Genomic DNA, 24,204 nt, shown 5'->3' on the forward strand with positions numbered 1-24,204 from the left:
GAATATTGTGTTCATTTTTTAAGTGCCTCGTTAGATTCCCTGTAGAAACGTTTTTGCTATAGACTGGATCTTGGAACTAAAATATTTTTACTTGTGAAATAGAAAAAGTACTAGGCTCAAAACTTACCATGAAAAAATTATGGATGAATCCTCATTTTTCCGTTTTGTTAGACAAAGGTTGCAAAAAACTTTTTCTTTTTCAATAGTTTTTCCAACTTGAGCCTCTTCTAACGTTCCGAAAAATTGCCAAACACTGCTTTTACGTCGGCTACTTGCAATTTGTAGTTTGATTATGTAATCCTTCACTGCCTTTTCCATCTGTAAGTTACAGGCCGATAAAGCAGAACGAAAATGCATAAAATTTAACAACAAATTAGTTAGCTTTTATGCATTTTCACATAATAAACGCTGTCCTACATAACATATTTTTATTATAAGTCTTCATTAATTAAAGATGTTGGTACATCAAACAAAAGCTACTTGCACTATCTACTAATAATAAAATGGGTAATTCTATACGACAGCATGACACTGCTAATACGCGTCCAAAAATATCGAAAGAGGTGTTCGGAGATATTTGCAGTTGAAGTTGGCGAATTTCATGTGGTTGTTGTTGTGATTGTACCCACAAAAAAAATTGTGCATCACCGTGGCCGAAGGCCGCCAACGCAAAAAGATGTTCTGCGCAAAAATACTATGGATTTCACCCCCGGTTTCGGAGCGACCCGTGGGTCGTTTTTCGGTTTTTCGTTAATATCTTTTGAACGGGTTAAAATTTTTATTCTCCGCCTTCGTATTATTAATACCGATGTCAAGACGCGCCGTTTGATACCTCTCTCGATATTTTTGGACGCGTATTAGCAGTGTCATGCTGTCGTAAAAAATTACCAATATTTGGTAGAGAAACCCTCCCAGATGACAAAATCAAATGCTTCACCTTCCGGATGCTTCTAGTTCTTGTAAAATGAAATTTTATTTATTTGGTAATGTCTAGAACAGCGGTTTACTCCTATCTCTTGACAGAGTTGTAGTTTTTCTTTTCCACCTTCGGATTGTTGTTGACGAGTCCAAGACGCGCAGTTTGACACCCCTCCCGATATTTTCGGACGCGATTTTGCAGTCGACCGCTGTTGTATACTTTTACCTTACCTTTAACAATTTACTTAAGTACTATAATAAAAAATGTAAGAAAGTGACAAGAAATTGTCCACTTATTTTTCCACTAAATTCCACTTAAAAGAGATCTTATATTTTAAATTTTTATTCAAACCTCTGGGGTTTGAAATGCATACCTAATATATGTTGTTTTTAGAAAATAACTTTAAGCCGATCTAAAAAAATTTATTTTGGTATTAGTGTTCTTAATGCTATAGCAACACGAGTCATTTGATACCCATTTTTATAACATCGAACCCATTTTCGATGTAGATAATCAGCATTATATAGCCTAAAATAAGTACAAAATATAGTCCCGCGCCGAACGCCGTGCCGACGCGCCGATATTTTTGATATTCGGCGGCGGCGTGCGAAAAGCGACCAAAATCGGCGGCGGCGGCGTTTATCGGCGGCGTATATCTCTACCAGGGGTGACCCTAGAATTTGTTTGTATAATATGGGTATCAAAAGAAAGGTATTAATGAGTATTTTAAAAGGGAGTAATCCTTAGTTCCATAGGTGGACGCCGTTTCGAGATATCGCCATAAAGGTGGACCAGGGGTGACCCTAGAATTTGTTTGTACAATATGGGTATCAAAAGAAAGGTGTTAATGAGTATTATAAAAGGGAGTGATGCTTAGTTCCACAGGTAGACGCCGTTTCGAGATATCGCCATAAAGGTGGACCAGGTGTGACCCTAGAATTTGTTTGTACGATATGGGTATCAAATTAAAAGTATTAAGGATGGGTTTAAAAGGGAGTGGTGGTAGCTGTATAGGTGGTCGCCTTTTCGAGATTTCGCCTTAAAGGTGGACCAGGGGTGACTCTAGAATGCGTTTGTACGATATGGGTATCAAATGAAAGGTGTTAATGAGTATTTTAAAAGGGAGTAATCCTTAGTTCCATTGGTGGACGCCGTTTCGAGATATCGCCATAAAGGTGGACCACGGGTGACCCTAAAATTTGTTTGTACAATATGGGTATCAAAAGAAAGGTGTTAATGAGTATTTTAAAAGGGAGTGATGCTTAGTTCCACAGGTTGACGCAGTTTCGAGATATCGCCATAAAGGTGGACCAGGTGTGACCCTAGAATTTGTTTGTAGGATATGGGTATCAAATTAAAGGTATTAATGAGGGTTTTAAAAGGGAGTGGTGGTAGTTGTATAGGTGGTCGCCTTTTCGAGATATCGCCATAAAGGTGGACCAGGGGTGACTCTAGAATGCCTTTGTACGATATGGGTATCAAATGAAAGGTGTTAATGAGTATCTTAAAAGGGAGTCATCCTTAGTTCCATAGGTGGACGCCGTTTCGAGATATCGCCATAAAGGTGGACCAGGGGTGACCCTAGAATTTGTTTGTACAATATGGGCATCAAAAGAAAGGTGTTAATGAGTATTTTAAAAGGGAGTGATGCTTAGTTCCACAGGTGGACGCCGTTTCGAGATATCGCCATAAAGGTGGACCAGGGGTGACCCTAGAATTTGTTTGTACAATATGGGTATCAAAAGAAAGGTATTAATGAGTATTTTAAAAGGGAGTAATCCTTAGTTCCATAGGTGGACGCCGTTTCGAGATATCGCCACAAAGGTGGACCAGGGGTAACCCTAGAATTTGTTTGTACAATATGGGTATCAAAAGAAAGGTATTAATGAGTATTTTAAAAGGGAGTAATCCTTAGTTCCATAGGTGGACGCCGTTTCGAGATATCGCCACAAAGGTGGACCAGGGGTAACCCTAGAATTTGTTTGTACAATATGGGTATCAAATCAAAGGTATTAATGGGGGTTTAAAAGGGAGTGGTGGTTGTTGTATAGGTGGTCGCCTTTTCGAGATATCGCCATAAAGGTGGACCAGGGGTAACTCTAGAATGCGTTTGTACGATATGGGTATCAAAAGAAAGGTGTTAATGAGTATTTTAAAAGGGAGTGGGCCTTAGTTCTATAGGTGGACGCCGTTTCGAAATATCGCCATAAAGGTGGACCAGGGGTGACTCTAGAATGTGTTTGTACGATATGGGTATCAAATTAAAGGTATTAATGGGGGTTTTAAAAGGGAGTGGTTGTTGTTGTATAGGTGGTCGCCTTTTCGAGATATCGCCATAAAGGTGGACCAGGGGTGGCTCTAGAATGCGTTTGTACGATATGGGTATCAAATGAAACGTGTTAATGAGTATTTTAAAAGTGAGTAATCCTTAGTTCCATAGGTGGACGCCGTTTCGAGATATCGCCATAAAGGTGGACCAGGGGTGACCCTAGAATTTGTTTGTACAATATGGGCATCAAACGAAAGGTGTTAATGAGTATTTTGAAAGGGAGTGGGCCTTAGTTCTATAGGTGGGCGCCGTTTCGAAATATCGCCTTAAAGGTGGATCAGGGGTGACTCTAGAATGTGTTTGTACGATATGGGTATCACATTAAAGGTATTAATGAGAGTTTTAAAAGGAAGTGGTGGTAGTTGTATATGTGAAGGCGTTTTCCAGATATCGACCAAAATGTGGACCAGGTTGACCCAGAACATCATCTGTTGGATACCGCTAATTTATTTATATATGTAATACCTGCCAAGATTTTAAGGGTTTTTTATTTCGCCCTGCAGAACTATTTCATTTTCTTCTACTTAATATGGTAGGTGTCACAACCATTTTATAAAGTTTTTTCTACAGTTATATTTCGCGTCAATAAACCAATCCAATTACCTCACCATGTTTCATCCCTTTTTTCGTATTTGGTATAGAATTATGGCTTTTTTTAATTTTTCGTAATTTTCGATATCGAAAAAGTGGGCGTGGTCATTTTCGGATTTCGTTTATTTTTCATACCAAGATAAAGTGAGTTCAAGTAAGTACGTGAACTAAGTTCATTAAAGATATGTCGATTTTTGCTCAAGTCATCGTGTTAACGGCCATACGGAAGGACAGACGAACGACTGTGTATAAAAAATGGGCGTGGCATAAACCGATTTCGCCCGTTTTCACAGAAAACAGTTATCGTCGTGGAATCTGCGGACCTACCAAATTTCACAAGGATTGGTAAATTTTTGTTCGACTTATGGCCTTAAAAGTATTCTAGACGAATTAAATGAAAAAGGGCGGAGCCACACCCATTTTGAAATTTTCTTTTATTTTTGTATTTTGTTGCACCATATCATTACTGGAGTTGAATGTTGACATAATTTACCTATATACTGTAAAGATATTAAATTTTTATTAAAATTTTACTTAAAAAAAATTTTTTTTTAAAAGTGGGCGTGGTCCTTCTCCGATTTTGCTAATTTTTATTAGGCGTACATACAGTAATAGGAGTAACGTCCCTGCCAAATTTCACCATGATATCTTCAACGACTGACAAATTACAGCTTGCAAAATTTTAAATTACCTTCTTTTAAAAGTGGGCGGTGCCATGCCCATTGTCCAAAATTTTACTAATTTTCTATTCTGCGTCATAAATTCAACTCATCTACCAAGTTTCGTCGCTTTATCTGTCTTTGGAAATGAATTATCGCACTTTTTCGGTTTTTCGAAATTTTCAATATCGAAAAAGTTGGCGTGGTTATAGTCCGATATCGTTCAGTTTAAACAGCGATCTGAAATGAGTGCTCAGGAACCTACATACCAAATTTCATGAAGATACCTCAAAATTTACTCAAATTATCGTGTTAACGGACGGACGGACGGACGGACGGACGGACATGGCTCAATCAATTTTTTTTTCGATCCTGATTATTTTGATATATGGAAGTCTATATCTATCTCGATTCCTTTATATATGTACAACCAACCATTATCCAATCAAACTTAATATACTCTGTGAGCTCTGCTCAACTGAGTATAACAAGTTGCATAGTTTGAATCTATAATTTTTTCTTTTCTTAAGTTGCTTGTAAGCAATTTCGGTCAACGGTGATAGCAAAAATATTAGAATCGAAGATATGAACAAACCACGCAAAGGACTTTCTGAAGCAGATATAAAAGCAGCTCTGGAGTTTGATTGGGACGAGTCTTCTGATGAAGAGTGCGAAGTTGAGTATTTTAAAAGGGAGTAATCCTTAGTTCCATAGGTGGACGCAGTTTCGAGATATCGCCATAAAGGTGGACCAGGGGTGACCTTAGAATTTGTTTGTACAATATGGGTATCAAAAGAAAGGTGTTAATGAGTATTTTAAAAGGGAGTAATCCTTAGTTCCATAGGTGGACGCCGTTTCGAGATATCACCACAAAGGTGGACCAGGGGTGACCCTAGAATTTGTTTGTACAATATGGGTATCAAATCAAAGGTATTAATGGGGGTTTAAAAGGGAGTGGTGGTTGTTGTATAGGTGGTCGCCTTTTCGAGATATCGCCATAAAGATGGACCAGGGGTAACTCTAGAATGCGTTTGTACGATATGGGTATCAAAAGAAAGGTGTTAATGAGTATTTTAAAAGGGAGTGGGCCTTAGCTCTTTAGGTGGACGCCGTTTCGAAATATCGCCATAAAGGTGGACCAGGGGTGACTCTAGAATGTGTTTGTACGATATGGGTATCAAATTAAAGGTATTAATGGGGGTTTTAAAAGGGGGTGGTGGTTGTTGTATAGGTGGTCGCCTTTTCGAGATATCGCCATAAAGGTGGACCAGGGGTGACTCTAGAATGCGTTTGTACGATATGGGTATCAAATGAAACGTGTTAATGAGTATTTTAAAAGCGAGTAATCCTTAGTTCCATAGGTGGACGCCGTTTCGAGATATCGCCATAAAGGTGGACCAGGGGTGACCGTAGAATTTGTTTGTACAATATGGGTATCAAAAGAAAGGTGTTAATGAGTATTTTAAAAGGGAGTAATCCTTAGTTCCATAGGTGGACGCCGTTTCGAGATATCGCCATAAAGGTGGACCAGGGGTGACCCTAGAATTTGTTTGTACAATATGGGCATCAAACGAATGGTGTTAAAGAGTATTTTGAAAGGGAGTGGGCCTTAGTTCTATAGGTGGACGCCGTTTCGAAATATCGCCATAAAGGTGGATCAGGGGTGACTCTAGAATGTGTTTGTACGATATGGGTATCAAATTAAAGGTATTACTGAGAGTTTTAAAAGGAAGTGGTCGTAGTTGTATATGTGAAGGCGTTTTCCAGATATCGACCAAAATGTGGACCAGGGTGACCCAGAACATCATCTGTTGGATACCGCTAATTTATTTATATATGTAATACCTGCCGAGATTTTAAGGGTTTTTTATTTCGCCCTGCAGAACTATTTCATTTTCTTCTAATTAATATGGTAGGTGTCACAACCATTTTATAAAGTTTTTTCTACAGTTATATTTCGCGTCAATAAACCAATCCAATTACCTCACCATGTTTCATCCCTTTTTTCGTATTTGGTATAGAATTATGGCATTTTTTTAATTTTTCGTAATTTTCGATATCGAAAAAGTGGGCGTGGTCATTGTCGGATTTCGTTTATTTTTCATACCAAGATAAAGTGAGTTCAAGTAAGTACGTGAACTAAGTTCATTAAAGATATGTCGATTTTTGCTCAAGTTATCGTGTTAACGGCCATACGGAAGGACAGACGAACGACTGTGTATAAAAACTGGGCGTGGCATAAACCGATTTCGCCCGTTTTCAAAGAAAACAATTATCGTCGTAGAATCTACGGACCTACCAAATTTCACAAGGATTGGTAAATTTTTGTTCGACTTATGGCCTTAAAAGTATTCTAGACGAATTAAATGAAAAAGGGCGGAGCCACACCCATCTTGAAATTTTCTTTTATTTTTGTATTTTGTTGCACCATATCATTACTGGAGTTGAATGTTGACATAATTTACCTATATACTGTAAAGATATTAAATATTTTAAAATTTTACATAAAAAATTTTTTTTTTTAAAAGTGGGCGTGGTCCTTCTCCGATTTTGCTAATTTTTATTAGGCGTACATATAGTAAAAGGAGTAACGTCCCTGCCAAATTTCATCATGATATCTTCAACGACTGATAAATTACAGCTTGCAAAAGTTTTAAATTACCTTCTTTTAAAAGTGGGCGGTGCCATGCCCATTGTCCAAAATTTTACTAATTTTCTATTCTGCGTCATAAATTCAACTCATCTACCAAGTTTCGTCGCTTTATCTGTCTTTGGAAATGAATTATCGCACTTTTTCGGTTTTTCGAAATTTTCGATATCAAAAATGTGGGCGTGGTTATAGTCCGATATCGTTCAGTTTAAACAGCGATCTGAGATGAGTGCTCAGGAACCTACATACCAAATTTCATGAAGATACCTCAAAATTTACTCAAGTTATCGTGTTAACGGACGGACGGACGGACGGACATGGCTCAATCAAATTTTTTTTCGATCCTGATTATTTTGATATATGGAAGTCTATATCTATCTCGATTCCTTTATATATGTACAACCAACCGTTATCCAATCAAACTTAATATACTCTGTGAGCTCTGCTCAACTGAGTATAACAAGCTGCATAGTTTGAATTTATAATTTTTTCTTTTCTTAAGTTGCTTGTAAGCAACTTCGGGCAACGGTGATAGCAAAAATATTAGAATCGAAGATATGAACAAACCACGCAAAGGACTTTCTGAAGCAGATATAAAAGCAGCTCTTGAGTTTGATTGGGACGAGTCTTCTGATGAAGAGTGCGAAGTTGATGAGGCTGAGATTTTAGAAAAAAATGTGAACGAAATTTTGGAAAAAGATGAGGAACTTTTTTGGAGCATCAGCATTCAAGCAATATAATCCCGACAAACCCCATAAATGGGGTATGAAAATGTTTACACGTGCAGGTTCATCTGAAATTATATATGGCTTCGCCCTCTACGTTGGTGATGGAACTTGCCCTTTATATGGTCTTGGAATATCATCTGACATCGTTTTATATTTGGCATCCTTGGTCACGAAGTTGAAAAACTACAAGCTGTACTTCGATAATTGGTTCACTTCAGGCAGTCTTCTTGTGTCGTTGAAAGAAATGGGAATATTTAGCATTGGCACTGTAAGAAAAAACCGAATGGGCAATTGCGAATTAAAGTCCGAATCTTGTTTGAAAAAGCTTGGCAGAGGATCATACGATATGAAGTGCGAAGTAAAACATGAAATTGCTACAGTTCGCTGGTTTGACAACAAATCTGTGCAGTTGTTATCTACGTTTGTTGGAGATAAGCCAATTGGAACATGTCGTCGTTGGAGCGCAAAAGACAAGCAATTTTTAGATGTCCCAAGACCAGCTATTGTATCAGAATACAACAAGAACATGGGTGGAGTTTATATCCCTAATATGCTTATGGAACTTTATAAAGTCAATCATCGATCTGTTAAATGGTACATGCGAATCTCTTACTGGTGTTTGGGAACGGCAATTACGAATTCCTGGATTTTGTACCGCAAGCACCTCAAAATGGTAGAGCCTAATGCAAAGCATATGCCACTTATAAAATTTCAAATGGAATGGAAGGCCCAGTGGAAATAACGTGGAACTAGAGAAAGTGGATTCGGTACCATCACCTCCGTCTCCTTTTGCACCCAGTTCTAGTTCCAAAGGACGTAAAGTTACATATGATCCACCGAAATCGAAGAGATATGATGGAAATGAACATTGGAGTGTATGGGGAGACAAAGGTTGATGCCGTCTTTGTAAGACAGGAACACACTTATCAAAATGTGAAAAATGTGGTATCCACTTATGTTGTAATAAAGTAAAAATTGTTTCATAATTAAGTGATTATACTACCAAAAAGTATTCTTAAAAAATAAAGGATTAAAAGATAGTTTTCAAAACCTCGCTTTCATTTTTAATGGCATGAAATACTTCTTCAACGGCCCAAAGATGCTTATAAGCAATTTTCGATATCTAGTAATCCGATATTTCCAAAAGTCCAAAATTTCCAAAATTCCTTAATTTAGGTCTAGTAATCACGGGAATGATGAAAAAAAAATTTTTCTGATAGCCGGTTCAGGTGCGGGGCTGAAAGGGTTAAATTGAATGTCGAGAAGTTCGCGAGCCTTACAGTAATTCGGGATTCGAGAACTTCGAGAAATTGTAAGCTCTACTAGCTATTGTAGAAGATTTTGAAGATTGTGGTTTGTTAATCAAATCGAATAATTTGTCTGCTAAAATAATAATTTCATCTTTATTGGTAATTTTCGAATCCAAAGTTAAAAGAGGAACTCTTGACTAACAATGGAATCAGAACCTATAAGAGATTTCATGAATCTATATAATTCGGATGGTGAACGATCGCCAAGTGCTGTTTTCGAAAATAATTGTTCTAATATTTTCTCTTCTCTAAGAGAAAACCTTTCACATAAAATCTTTTTAATTGTAGCATATTTGTTAAAAAGAGGAGGAAGAATAATTACGTCATAAATTTTTGAAATATTATCTCGTTGAAATGTTACAAGGGTATTTTGCAATTTTAAATTATCATCGTTTATGTTATTTATTTCAAATTTTCCCTCAACTAGTAAAATCCAAGCATCAGGACATTCTTGCCAAAATCAAGGCAGTTTAATAGATTTAACTGTATTATAAGGAAAAATAAGCATTAGGCAAAAATATAATAAGGCAATCTATGTGCGTGGGGCTTAAGTTGCATTTGACAGGCGCGTGCAGTTGGCAACGCGGATGTCAAATGCAACTGCAGCCCACGTCTGAGAAATGAAAATGATAGACAGACATATTATATTTTAGGCAACTTTATACAACGGACGTGCTTCCAATTTATATTGAGAATAAAAAAAGTGTTTTTAAAAAGTAAAGTTTAAAATAAAGGTTTTTTAATGGTAATTTCCGATCAGTTTTATTAATTTATATGTAGTTTTCCAGCTTTACTGATCTATTAGGGTCAAGTGCAAATAAAATATTATTTATTCCACCATTTAGCCCAACGTTTCACCATCATAGAGACATACAACAAAACTAGAACATTTTTACATTTACACAGAGACAACATAGTTATTACGGATGCGGATAAAGGAAATAGAACTGTTGCGCTATACAAGACAGACTATATGGAAAAAATGAACCAACTACTAGGCGACAAGAACACATACAAAGTCGTCAGAGTCGATCCCACAACAAAACTGCAAAAGAAAAACAATAGCATTGTGAACGAATTATACAAAGGAAAGCACATAAACTACAGAGAAAAACAACAGCTCGCAAGCTCGGCAGCAACCGCACCGAGACTTTATGGTTTACCCAAAATCCACAAACCCGAATGCCCCTTACGTCCAATTTCGTCTTCTATAAATGTTCCATGTTATGAATTGTCCATATATTTAGGAAAAATCTTGACGCCACTAATATCAGAAGACTACAACATTAAAAATTCATTTGACTTGCAAAATAGATTAGCTGATGTAAATGTATGCAATGATGATGTGTTAGTATCGCTCGATGTCGTCTCGCTCTTCACCAACATACCGACGGCTTTAGCAATAAAGATAGTCATGAAAAAATGGGAAAAAGTCCAACAACACACAAACATACCGAAAAACAAATTTTTAACCATATTAGAGTTCTGCTTAAAAGAAAATAACTATTTCATGTACAATAACAATATTTACCAACAAACATTTGGAATGCCGATGGGTAACCCACTTTCCCCCACCATAGCGGACATTGTGATGGACGACCTTATACACAATATGTACTCTGAGCTGAACCAACAACAAAACACTGGTATCAAATTTCTTGTCAAATACGTAGACGACGTATTTGCAATAATAAAACGAAGTGACACGGAAATTATCTTAAGTACACTGAACAAATACCACAATAGACTGCAATTTACCATTGAAATGGAAAAAAACAACAACATCCCCTTCTTAGACACCCGCATATATAGAGCTAACAATAAAATTATACTTGACTGGTACACAAAACCTACATCGTCTGGTCGCCTAATAAATTTCCTTTCATCACAACCCTTTAAGTATAAATTAAATACCGCCAAAAATTTTATACATAAAGTACTGACCATCAGCAATCAATGTTTTCATAACGCTAATATAGAAAAAATCAAAATGACGCTAAGAAGTAACAATTATCCCAATAAATTAATATGTAATCTAATTGACCGTCAACAACAAGAATTAATAAATATTCCCACACAAACCACAACGAAAGAGTCGCCGAATGAGCCAAAACAATATTTTAGTACGACCTATATTCCCAGGCTCTCAGAAAATCTAGCACAACACATAACAAAAAACGCAAAAGTAACACTGGCTTACAAATCAAACCACACTCTATCAACATTCTTTACAAAAACAAAAAGCCCGATCGACATACAACAACAAAGTAACGTGGTATACCAAATAGAGTGCAAAGGAAATGAAACTGAACATTGCAACAAAATATATATTGGCACTACGAAGAGGGCGCTAAACACACGACTTGCAGAGCACCAAGCCGATATCAACAAAGAAAAACACAGCACGGCGTTATCACAACACGCGGTAAACAACAGACACACAGTAGATTTCACAACAACAAAAATAATAGACAAAGAGACGAGAGAAAGAACAAGGTACACACTCGAGAGCCTAAGAATAATGCAAAACAGAGAAAAGGCAATGAACAAGAAAGAAGATACACAAGACATAGCCGCGACTTACTTATTATGCCTATGACACAGATAATTAGTTTTAGTTTGACAAGTTTACCATATAGTGATGGTAGCGTTTAATTAATTTTCTTGTAAAGTAATAATAAAATCGTTTTTTAAAGACCAATGTGAGTGAATATAAATAATTGTTTGTGAAGTAATATTTCATGTAAAATTCAAATTTATAATTGTGCAAAACTTTGTTTGAAACTATGTAATTTAGACCGTGTAATTTTATTTCTAATGTTGTTTTTGTCTTTTGTATTTTGTTATAAACAAATATAGACCGCCCCTGAAGAAGATAAGGATAATTATCGAAACGTTGGGCTAAATGGTGGAATAAATAACATTTTATTTGCACTTGACCCTAATAGATCAGTAAAGCTGGAAAACTACATATAAAGGTTTTTTAATAAATGAGTGTCTGGCGGAGGAGACCGCCAGGCTAATGAAAATAACAACTTACATGGTGAGTATATGGAGGCGGCGCCCTCCACGACAATTACGGCGGAGAAGGTAACGCCACATGGCGTACCCAAGAAATAGCAGCATTACGGAAGGTAACACAACATGGCGACCGTAAAAGTTTTTGGTGGTGGTACAGCAGCGGCAGTGTTATATCGGCGGTTAGTACGTGTGGTTTGCAAACAAAAAAAAAAGAACTTTCAAAATTCTAATAATAAGAAATTAGTTCAAACTAAATAAAAAGCAATTTTCTACAATAAATTAATTAACATAATAAATGAGGGGATAATAAAATTTTTCTAACCAAATTCAATTTTCTACAAAAACTAATAATACTATGCAGAGATAATAAAAGTTTTTCTAACCAAATTCTATTTTCTAAAAAAGCTCTAATAATACTATGCAGAGATAACAAAAGTTTTTCTAACTAAATGCAGTTTTCTACAAAAACTCTAATAATACTAAGCAGAGATGGTAAAAGTTTTTCTAACTAAATTTTCTACAAAAACTCTAATAATACTATGCGAAGATAATACAATTTTTTCTAACAAAATTCAATTTTCTACAAAATTAAATTATTATAAAATGCGGAAATAAGAAAAATTCACAAAATACAATTTTCTACAAAATTTAAATTGTTGGCAGGGTAAAAGCAATGACGTTGTAATTCAATGTGTGGTTTATTCAGAACTGAAGAAATGTTTAGTTAACAATAATGAGAGTGATCAATATGAAGTGTAACTGGAGTTACACTGAAAGAAATATGTTGTACTGGATTTTAACACGGCTCCTCAATACAATATGCATCTTTGTTTTGTTAATTATACCTTTCATGAAAATGAAATGGTATATTAATTTCGTCACGAATCCCTAAATTGTAAGTCTTTAAAGGAAAATAGATAGAACCACCATTAAGTATACCGAAATAATCAGGATGAAGAGCTGAGTTGATTTAGCCATGTCCGTCTGTCTGTTTGTATGCAAACTAGTCCCTCAATTTAAACATTTGTAGGGAACGGCCCGATCGGACCACTATAGCATATATCCTCCATACAACCGATTTTTCAGAAAAAGAGGATTTTTGCCATTTCATCCTCAATTTATCAGATTGAAGCTTCAAACTTCACCATATGCTTTCGTATATTGCACAAATTGTTGTCTGAAAAAATGGATGAGATCGGTCGTATATATAGTATATATCCCCCACAACCGATTGTTCAGATAAGAAACTTTTTATAATTACTGCCCCAATTTAAGAGCTAGAGGCTTCAAATTTCAACGAATGCTTGCGTGTATAGCATATATTGTTGTCTGCAAAAATCATAGAGTTTGGTTCTATATATTGTATATGTATGGTGGTATATATAGTATATATATAGTATATATATGTATTATATATATATTTTCGCAATTTCAGCACCTTTTTAACAGCTAAAAGCTTCAAATTTCACCAAATGCTTACGTATATAGTATATATTGTTGTTTGAAAAAAATATTGAGATCGGTGGTATATATAGTATATATCTCATACAACCGATTGTTCAGATAAGAAACTTTTCGCAATTTCTGCCCCATTTTAACAGCTAGAAGCTTAAAATTTCACCAAATGCTTACGTATATAGCATATATTGTTGTCTGAAAAAAGCATAGAGATCGGTGGTATGTATAGTATATATCTCATACAACCGATTGTTCAGATAAGAAATTTTCGCAATTTCTGCCCCATTTTAACAGCTAGAAGCTTCAAATTTCATTAAATGCTTACGTATATAGCAAAAATTGTTTTCTGAAGAAAGGATAGAAATCGGTGGTATATACATATAGTATATATCTCATACAACCGATTGTTCAGATAAGAAACTTTTCGCAATTTCTGACCCATTTTAACAGCTAAAATAAAAAATAAATGTAAGGCGCGATAATCTCCGAAAAGATTTAAGGCCGAGCTTCTCTTCCAATTTGCGTCGTGCTCCTATTAATTTTCCCTACAAATCGGCCGGACGGGACCTACATGTTTTATGCCGACTCCGAACGGCATATGCAAGGCAGATGAGTTTTCACTGAGAGCTTTTCATGGCAGAAATACACCCGGAGCGCTTACCAAACACCGCCGAGGGGCGACACCGCTTAGAAAATGTTCTTCTAATTGAAACACCTTATTTCTAAAATTTTGATGTTGCTTTGCACGGTGTGTGAACCCGGGGCATACGGTGTGGTAGGCGGAGCACGCTACCATCACACCACGGTGGCCGCCATTTTTACAGCTACAAGCTTCAAATTTTACCTATTGCTTACGTATTTAGCATATATTGTTGTATGAAAAAACCATAGAGATCAGTGGTATATATTGTATATCTCTCATACAACCGATTGTTCAAATAAGAAACTTTTCGCGATTTCTGCCCCATTTTAACAGCTAAAAGCTTCAAATTTCACCAAATGCTTACGTATATTGCATATATTTTTGTCTGAAAAAATCATAGAGATCGGTGGTACATATATTATATACCTCATATAAACTCTCATTTTTGCCCCATTTTTACGGTTAGAAGCTTAAAATATCACCAAATTTTAGCAAATACTTACGTTTACGTCATATATTTTTAAAATACGTGATTCTTAGTCATAGTTTTTACATGCAGGCCACAAAAAACGTTAAACTTTGCATCCTCACACAAAGTACCTACCTATTTTTATACTCAGTTGAGCGGAGCTCACAGAGTATATTAAGTTTGATTGGATAACGGTTGCTTGTACAGGTATAAGGGAATCGAGATAGATATAGACTTCCATATATCAAAATCATCAGTATCGAAAAAAAATTTGATTGAGCCATTTCCGTCCGTCCGTCCGTCCGTTAACACGATAACTTGATTAAATTTTGAGGTATCTTGATGAAATTTGGTACGTAGGTTCCTGAGCACTAATCTCAGATCGCTATTTAAAATGAACGATATCGGACTATAACCACGCCCACTTTTTCGATATCGAAAATTTCGAAAAACCGAAAAAGTGCAATAATTCATTACCAAAGACAGATAAAGCGATGAAACTTGGTAGGTGAGTTGAACATATGACGCAGAAGAGAAAACTAGTAAAACTTTGGACAACGAGCATGACACCACCCACTTTTAAAAGAAGATAATTAAAAAGTTTTGCAAGCTGAAATTTGGCAGTCGTTGAAGATACCACGATGAAATTTGGCAGGAACGTTACTCCTATTACTATATGTACGCTTAATAAAAATTTGCAAAATCGGAGAAGGACCACGCCCACTTTTAAAAAAAAATTTTTTTTAAGTAAAATTTTAACAAAAATTTAATATCTTTACAGCATATAAGTAAATTATGTCAACATTCAACTGCAGTAATAATATGGTGCAACAAAATACAAAAATAAAAGAAAATTTCAAAATGGGCATGGCTCCGCCCTTTTTTATTTAATTTGTCTGGATACTTTTAATGTCATAAGTCGAACAAAAATTTACCAATCCTTTTGAAATTTGGTAGGGGCATAGATTTTATAACGTAAATTTTTTCTGGTAAAATGGGCGAAATCGGTAGAAGCCACGCCCAGTTTTTATACAGAATCGTCCGTCTGTCCTTCTGCATGGCCGTTAACACGATAACATGAGCAAAAATCGACATATCTTTACTGAACTTACTTCACGTACTTATCTGAACTCACTTTATCTTGGTATAAAAAATTAACGAAATCCGACTATGAACACGCCCACTTTTTCGATATCGAAAATTACGAAAAATGAAAAATGCGATAATTCTATACCAAATACGAAAAAAGGGATGAAACATGGTAATTGGATTGATTTATTGACGCGAAATATAACTTTAGAAAAAACTTTGTAAAATGGTTGTGACACCTACCATATTAAGTAGAAGAAAATGAAAAAGTTCTGCAGGGCGAAATAAAAAACCCTTGAAATCTTGGCAGGTATTACATATATAAATAAATTACCGGTATCCAACAGATGATGTTCTGGGTCACCCTGGTCCACATTTTGATTGATATCTGGAAAACGCCTTCACATATACAACTACCACCGCTCCCTTTTAAAACTCTCATTAATACCATTAATTTGATACCAATATCGTACAAACACATTCTAGAGTCACCCCTGGTCCACCTTTATGGCGATATCTCGAAAAGGCGTCCACCTATAGAACTAAGCCCCACGCCCTTTTAAAATACTCATTAACACCTTTCGTTTGATACCCATATCGTACAAACATATTCTAGAGTCACCCCTGGTCCACCTTTATGGCGATATCTCGAAAAGGCGACCACCTATAGAACGAAGGCCCACTTCCTTTTAAAAGTATTCATTAACACCTTTTATTTGATACCCATATCATACAAACAAAGTCTAGAGTCACCCCTGGTCCACCTATAATGCGATACATCGAAAAGGCGTCAACCTATAAAACTAATACTAATTACACACAGACGGATTATTGAATAATAAAGGCAATTTTCTACATTAAGACGCTTATTGAGCTCAATCTTCCCTACAAAATTCGAATCTATAATTATTTCATTAGTAGCTAATCGAATGCCTAATGAAGTCAAAAGCACAATGCAACTCTGTTGGCAGCGTTCCGCTGCTTAGTTTTTGGTGTGTTCAGTGCTTAAAAATGTCATTTGCCAAAGTAAATGTCATTGTCTGTCAGTTAGCAATGTCATTATATGCGCTAAAAAAATTTAATTGAATTTAAAAACCAGAATTTCTTGTTTTCATAATGCAAAATAATAGTGATAATGAGTAAATAAATATATATACTTTTTATATACACACATGGACATTAAAAATTAAATGAATTTTGTTCTTTTAGCACCAAAACCTTAAAGAAAACGATCGTTTTGGGCTGGAGATGGCGAAGTGGCTATCCTGGATTTGTGGGAAGAGCGTGCTGCTGATCTTCGATCTTCGCGAAAGAATGGCCATATATATAAAGAGATGGCAAACGAGTTGGCAAAGTTAGGCTACAATTACACCGCTCGAGATATTCAAGTCAAGATCGCAAATTTTACCCAGCGATACCGGTAAGAAAATATTTATGGTAATTCTATACGACAGAATGACACTGCTAATACGCGTCCAAAAATATCAAAGGTGTCAAAAGACGCGTAATAATCTCGAAAATAATAATCCGAAACCAGAAAATAAAAATTTTATCTCTGTCCGGAGATATTTGCAGTTGAATTTGGCGATTTTCATGTGGGTGTTGTAATGTTGGCGTACCCACAAAAAATTTTGAACATAAGTGTTTTGCGCGGATATAGTTTTGGTATCCAAACCGGTGTTGGACCCACCCAGGGTAATTTTTTATAAGCGCGGCCGAAGGCCGCCAATGCAAAAAGGTGTTCTGGCAAAAAAAAAGGGTAATAGTCTAGTCTGCTAATACGCTACCAAAAATATCGAGAGTGGTGTCAAAAGATGCGTATTAATCTCGAGAACAATAATCCGATGGCGGAAAAGAAAAATTTTATCTATGTCTGGAGATATTTGCCGTTGAAGTTGGCGATTTTCATGTGGTTGTTGTTGTGCTTGTACCCACAAAAAAAATTGTGCATTACCGTGGCAGTAGCCACGGTTATACCACACACCCGGACTTGGCATGGCATAGCCCAGGGTTATTTTTTATAAGCGCGGCCGAAGGCCACCAACTCAGAAAGGTGTTCTGCGCAAAAATACTATGGATCCCACCCCCGGTTTCAGAGGTACCCGCGGGTTTTTTTCGGTTTTTCCTCAATATCTTTTGAACGAGTTAATATTTTAAGTGTATTAGCAGTCGACCCCTCAACTAGACTATTAACAAAAAAAGTAATTGTGTACTTTAGCTCACAACTGCTAAAACTTATCAAAAAATATCATGAGAGGTGTCAAAAGACGCGTTTTGATCCCAGGACCACGAATCCGAAGGCGGAAATTCCAAATTTTATTTCGTTTCGGAGACAATTGCAAACAATTGAAAATTTTCATGTGGTTGTTGTTGTTTTGATGATTTTGTAGTACCCACAAGAAAAACTTTGGGTAAAAGTGTTTTGCGCGGATATAGTTTTGGTCTCCAAACCGGTGTTGGACTCACCCAAGGTAATTTTTTATAAGCGCGGCCGAAGGCCGCCAATGCAGAAAGGTGTTCTGCGCAAAAATACTATGGATCTCACCCCCGGTTTCGGAGCGCTCCGGGCCATTTTTCGGTTTTTTGGAAATAACTTTTGACAGAAATAAAATTTTGAATTTCCGCTCTCGGATTCGTGGTCCTGATGTTTTTGGTTGGATTTTAGCAGTTGTGAGCTAAAGTAACCCCCGGTTTCGGAGGGACCCGCGGGTAATTTTTCGATTTTTCGTTAATATCTTTTGAGCGAGTTAAAATTATTAATACTGATATCAAGACGCGTCGTTTGACACCTCTCTTGATATTGGACGCGTATTAGCAGTGTCATGCTGTCGTATAAAATTACCATATTTATATAACAATTAAATTAAAAGTGGGACTAAGCAAACATAATTTGTTTTAGGATCGCGGGTTCGAATCGAGCTCAAGGCCTAACAATAATTTTTTATCATTATTATTGTTATGATAAATTTTTTCTTAATTGAAAAAATTTTTAAATTAGAATAGAAGAAAGAAAAAATTTTAGACAACTGCCAAAGCTCGTTGTATAGATCCATTTCGGGAACTGCTAAATTCCTTCATCGGCAACGTTTAGGCGCCGCTGCTATATTCATTCAGCCACCACAGCGGTTTTTTGTTTGTCTTCATTAATCCTACTTCCATTCTGGTTCGTGCCAATTGATATTCACAACACTGCGACATCTGTTGCAGAATAGCTGTGAAAATTGGACTTGTTTGTTGGCAATGCTGCCATAGTGTCATATTTTATTGACACTTTTTTCCCGTGCTCTGGGATGTATTAACAATTTTTGTTGTTATATCGGCCTACTGATTTTAAGATCGCGGGTTCGAATCGAGCTCAAGGCCTAACAATAATTTTTTATCATTATTATTGTTATGATAAATTTTTTCTTAATTGAAAAAATTTTTAAATTAGAATAGAAGAAAGAAAAAATTTTAGACAACTGCCAAAGCTCGTTGTATAGATCCATTTCGGGAACTGCTAAATTCCTTCATCGGCAACGTTTAGGCGCCGCTGCTATAACCATTCAGCCACCACAGCGGTTTTTTGTTTGTCTTCATTAATCCTACTTCCATTCTGGTTCGTGCCAATTGATATTCACAACACTGCGACATCTGTTGCAGAATAGCTGTGAAAATTGGACTTGTTTGTTGGCAATGCTGCCATAGTGTCATATTTTATTGACACTTTTTTCCCCGTGCTCTGGGATGTATTAACAATTTTTGTTGTTATATCGGCCTACTGATTTTAAGATCGCGGGATCGAATCGAGCTCAAGGCCTAACAATAATTTTTTATCATTATTATTGTTATGATAAATTTTTTCTTAATTGAAAAAATTTTTAAATTAGAATAGAAGAAAGAAAAAATTTTAGGCAACTGCCAAAGCTCGTTGTATAGATCCATTTCGGGAAATGCTAAATTCCTTCATCGGCAACGTTTAGGCGCCGCTGCTATAACCATTCAGCCACCACAGCGGTTTTTTGTTTGTCTTCATTAATCCTACTTCCATTCTGGTTCGTGCCAATTGATATTCACAACACTGCGACATCTGTTGCAGAATAGCTGTGAAAATTGGACTTGTTTGTTGGCAATGTTGCCATAGTGTCATATTTTATTGACACTTTTTTCCCCGTGCTCTGGGATGTATTAACAATTTTTGTTGTTATATCGGCCTACTGATTTTAAGATCGCGGGTTCGAATCGAGCTCAAGGCCTAACAATAATTTTTTATCATTATTATTGTTATGATAAATTTTTTCTTAATTGAAAAAATTTTTAAATTAGAATAGAAGAAAGAAAAAATTTTAGACAACTGCCAAATCTCGTTGTATAGATCCATTTCGGGAACTGCTAAATTCCTTCATCGGCAACGTTTAGGGCCGCTGCTATAATCATTCAGCCACCACAGCGGTTTTTTGTTTGTCTTCATTAATCCTACTTCCATTCTGGTTCGTGCCAATTGATATTCACAACACTGCGACATCTGTTGCAGAATAGCTGTGAAAATTGGACTTGTTTGTTGGCAATGCTGCCATAGTGTCATATTTTATTGACACTTTTTTCCCGTGCTCTGGGATGTATTAACAATTTTTGTTGTTATATCGGCCTACTGATTTTAAGATCGCGGGTTCGAATCGAGCTCAAGGCCTAACAATAATTTTTTATCATTATTATTGTTATGATAAATTTTTTCTTAATTGAAAAAATTTTTAAATTAGAATAGAAGAAAGAAAAAATTTTAGACAACTGCCAAATCTCGTTGTATAGATCCATTTCGGGAACTGCTAAATTCCTTCATCGGCAACGTTTAGGCGCCGCTGCTATAATCATTCAGCCACCACAGCGGTTTTTTGTTTGTCTTCATTAATCCTACTTCCATTCTGGTTCGTGCCAATTGATATTCACAACACTGCGACATATGTTGCAGAATAGCTGTGAAAATTGGACTTGTTTGTTGGCAATGCTGCCATAGTGTCATATTTTATTGACACTTTTTTCCCGTGCTCTGGGATGTATTAACAATTTTTGTTGTTATATCGGCCTACTGATTTTAAGATCGCGGGTTCGAATCGAGCTCAAGGCCTAACAATAATTTTTTATCATTATTATTGTTATGAAAAATTTTTTCTTAATTGAAAAAATTTTTAAATTAGAATAGAAGAAAGAAAAAATTTTAGGCAACTGCCAAAGCTCGTTGTATAGATCCATTTCGGGAAATGCTAAATTCCTTCATCGGCAACGTTTAGGCGCCGCTGCTATAACCATTCAGCCACCACAGCGGTTTTTTGTTAGTCTTCATTAATCCTACTTCCATTCTGGTTCGTGCCAATTGATATTCACAACACTGCGACATCTGTTGCAGAATAGCTGTGAAAATTGGACTTGTTTGTTGGCAATGCTGCCATAGTGTCATATTTTATTGACACTTTTTTCCCCGTGCTCTGGGATGTATTAACAATTTTTGTTGTTATATCGGCCTACTGATTTTAAGATCGCGGGTTCGAATCGAGCTCAAGCCCTAACAATAATTTTTTATCATTATTATTGTTATGGTAAATTTTTTCTTAATTGAAAAAATTTTTAAATTAGAATAGAAGAAAGAAAAAATTTTAGACAACTGCCAAATCTCGTTGTATAGATCCATTTCGGGAACTGCTAAATTCCTTCATCGGCAACGTTTAGGCGCCGCTGCTATAACCATTCAGCCACCACAGCGGTTTTTTGTTTGTCTTCATTAATCCTACTTCCATTCTGGTTCGTGCCAATTGATTCGAACCCGCGATCTTAAAATCAGTAGGCCGATATAACAACAAAAATTGATAATTTGTTTTAGCAAAGAAAGAGTGGAAATGGGTCCTTCGGGAGGATCACCGTCAATATGGCCGTTTTATGCCAGAGTGAATCAAATAATTGGTGGCTTTAAGGCCAATCGGTTTTGTGAACTTATGTTGGAGAGCATCGATGGTATGTATGTATATGTGTATCGTGTGCCAACCATAACCATTGCTATCCTTTCCGACAGAAAATTTTGACGGCCTCTCGGCATTACTACAAGACCTGGAAGAGTATTGCTATTGATTTGTAATGCGCGCAAACAGATAACAGCCGAGAGGCCTTTGTTGTTGTAGCAGTGCTTTGCCCCATCCAAGAGGAGGGAATACTCACAAGTCATCAAAATCCTGTTACAGTATTCATATCGAAGTTGGGCTAGAGTGACCTACGCCTCCCTGGGGACATTGCTTTCCTCTATTGAGTTTAGGGTATATGACTATAGGAACGGGGTTCGCCGGATAATTTCTGGCACAGAGGTCCGAAGTTTTTTTGGTGGTGGTTTGTTGTTAGTGTTGTAGCAGTGCTTCGCCCCGTCCAATAGGTGTGATCGATCACAAATTGCCATCAATGTCCTCTAACAAGGAAACTTGCTGTTTCGACAGGGGTGGACCATAATGAAAGGGGTGTTACAGACGTTGGTTCCACATTACAATTAAAGAGATGGTTGGTGTCATGTGGGGACACATTACAAGCAGGGCACACATTTTGTATGTCGGGGTTGATTCTGGAAAGGTAAGGTTCAATCTGTTACAGTATCCAGATCGAAGTTGAGCTAGACTGACTCGTGTTTTCCTGGGGAGTGTGCGTTCCTCTTCCGCAAGTTTGGGTACTGTTCTTTGAGTACTGGATTCACCGGCCAATTCCTGGCATAAAGGTCCGACGCCTGTTAATTTTTCAATTTTAAACGTTATGTCTTTTTAGGGATAATAATTTTTAGATGGTGTTCTGGGGACATAAGGAGACAATCCCGTGGCGGTTCTGAGAGCAGTATTTTGGCAGGCCTGTAGCTTCTTCCACTGAGTAGATTTTAGGCTTGGCGACCATATAGGGGACGCGTAGCATGCAATCGGCTGGCCAATTGCTTTGTATATGGTAATGAGCGTTTCTTTGTCTTTTCCACAAGTACTCTCAGAAAGGAATTTGAGAATTATATTACGGCTCTGGATTTTCGGTACAATTTCGGCTGCATGCTCACCAAAATGTAGATCCTGATCAAACGTCACACCCATGAATTTTGGGTGTAGGGCAGTCGGTAGCGTAGAGCCATCGATGTGGATGTTTAAAATGGTCGACATTTGGGACGTCCATGTTGTAAATAAGGTCGCAGATAATGTCAGGTTTCGCGAGAAGAAAAAACTGGAGAGATCAGGGACGTCCGATGGATATTTTAAAAGGCAGCGGGCCATAGTTCTATAGGTGGTCGCCTTTTCTAGATGTCGTTATAAAGGTGGACCAGGGGTGACTCTAGAATTTTTTGTACGATATGGGTATCATGAAAGGTGTTAATGAGTATTTTAAAAGGGAGTGGGGCTTAGTTCTACAGGTGGACGCCTTTTCGAGATATCGCCATAAAGGTGGACCAGAGGTGACTGTAGAATGTGTTTGTACGTTATGGGTATCAAATTAAAGGTATTAATAAGGGTTTTAAAAGGAAGTGGTGGTAGTTGTATATGTGGGGGCGTTTTCGAGATATTGACTAAAATGTGGACCAAGGTGACCCAGAACAGCATCTGTCGGGTACCGCTAATTTATTTATATATGTAATACCACGAACAGTATCCATGCCAAGACTCCAAGGGCTTTTGATATCGCCCTGCAGAACTTTTTCATTTTCTTCTACTTAATAAAAAAAAAAAACAGAGAAACAATGTTAATGCTCGGTTTATATTTTTATTGTGTTACGAGTATATTAAAAACATGCCATATTTTTATTAAAATTTTTATTTTAAACAGAATCAAGTACCGCATCTTCAGTACCCACAACACCATCACCACAACTCACATCTACCCCTTCTACACCGCAGCCCTGGTCCAACCCACCGTCGCCACTACCAGGCTCGTCTGCGATCGAACCGAAAAAGAAAAAAAATATTGTCAGTGTTCACACGAAAGTCATGGAGAAATTTGAGGCGGTGTCAGTGGAAATAACTAATTACATGAAAAAAAGTGAAGAAAACGAAAACAAATTCATGAAAATTGAGGAAGAGAAGGCCAACGCATTGAAAGAAACAGCTCAAGACAATAAAGAACCCAAAAAGGCTTTCGTTGCCATTAACCCGTAAAGGTACATCTGCTGTCGTCTCAGATGCTGCAAAATTAAAGAATTCTTCTCCTTTCGTTTTCTTTGCAAAGCAACGGCGTTGTCGTAACTTGCTTGCATCGATTGCAAAGCTTGCATACTTGCAGTATATGCCACGAATATTTCTTTTAAATAATTATTTTCCTGCATTGTACGTTTACTTTTCTAAACCAATTCAATATTGTT

At 36.7% G+C, this 24,204-nt stretch overlaps 1 protein-coding gene across 1 annotated transcript; it reads left to right on the plus strand.

The window, feature by feature from the left end:
- Positions 1 to 10,168: 10,168 nt before the first annotated feature.
- LOC137234821 (uncharacterized) lies at positions 10,169 to 24,001 on the plus strand. The gene is made up of 4 exons (XM_067758207.1): positions 10,169 to 10,533; positions 17,092 to 17,286; positions 21,721 to 21,851; positions 23,673 to 24,001. Exons 1-4 carry the CDS (start codon positions 10,169 to 10,171, stop codon positions 23,999 to 24,001), a joined length of 1,020 nt encoding a protein of 339 aa, XP_067614308.1.
- Positions 24,002 to 24,204: the final 203 nt, after the last annotated feature.

This window comes from Eurosta solidaginis, chromosome X, assembly GCF_040869045.1.
Source record: "Eurosta solidaginis isolate ZX-2024a chromosome X, ASM4086904v1, whole genome shotgun sequence".
NCBI lineage: Eukaryota > Metazoa > Arthropoda > Insecta > Diptera > Tephritidae > Eurosta > Eurosta solidaginis.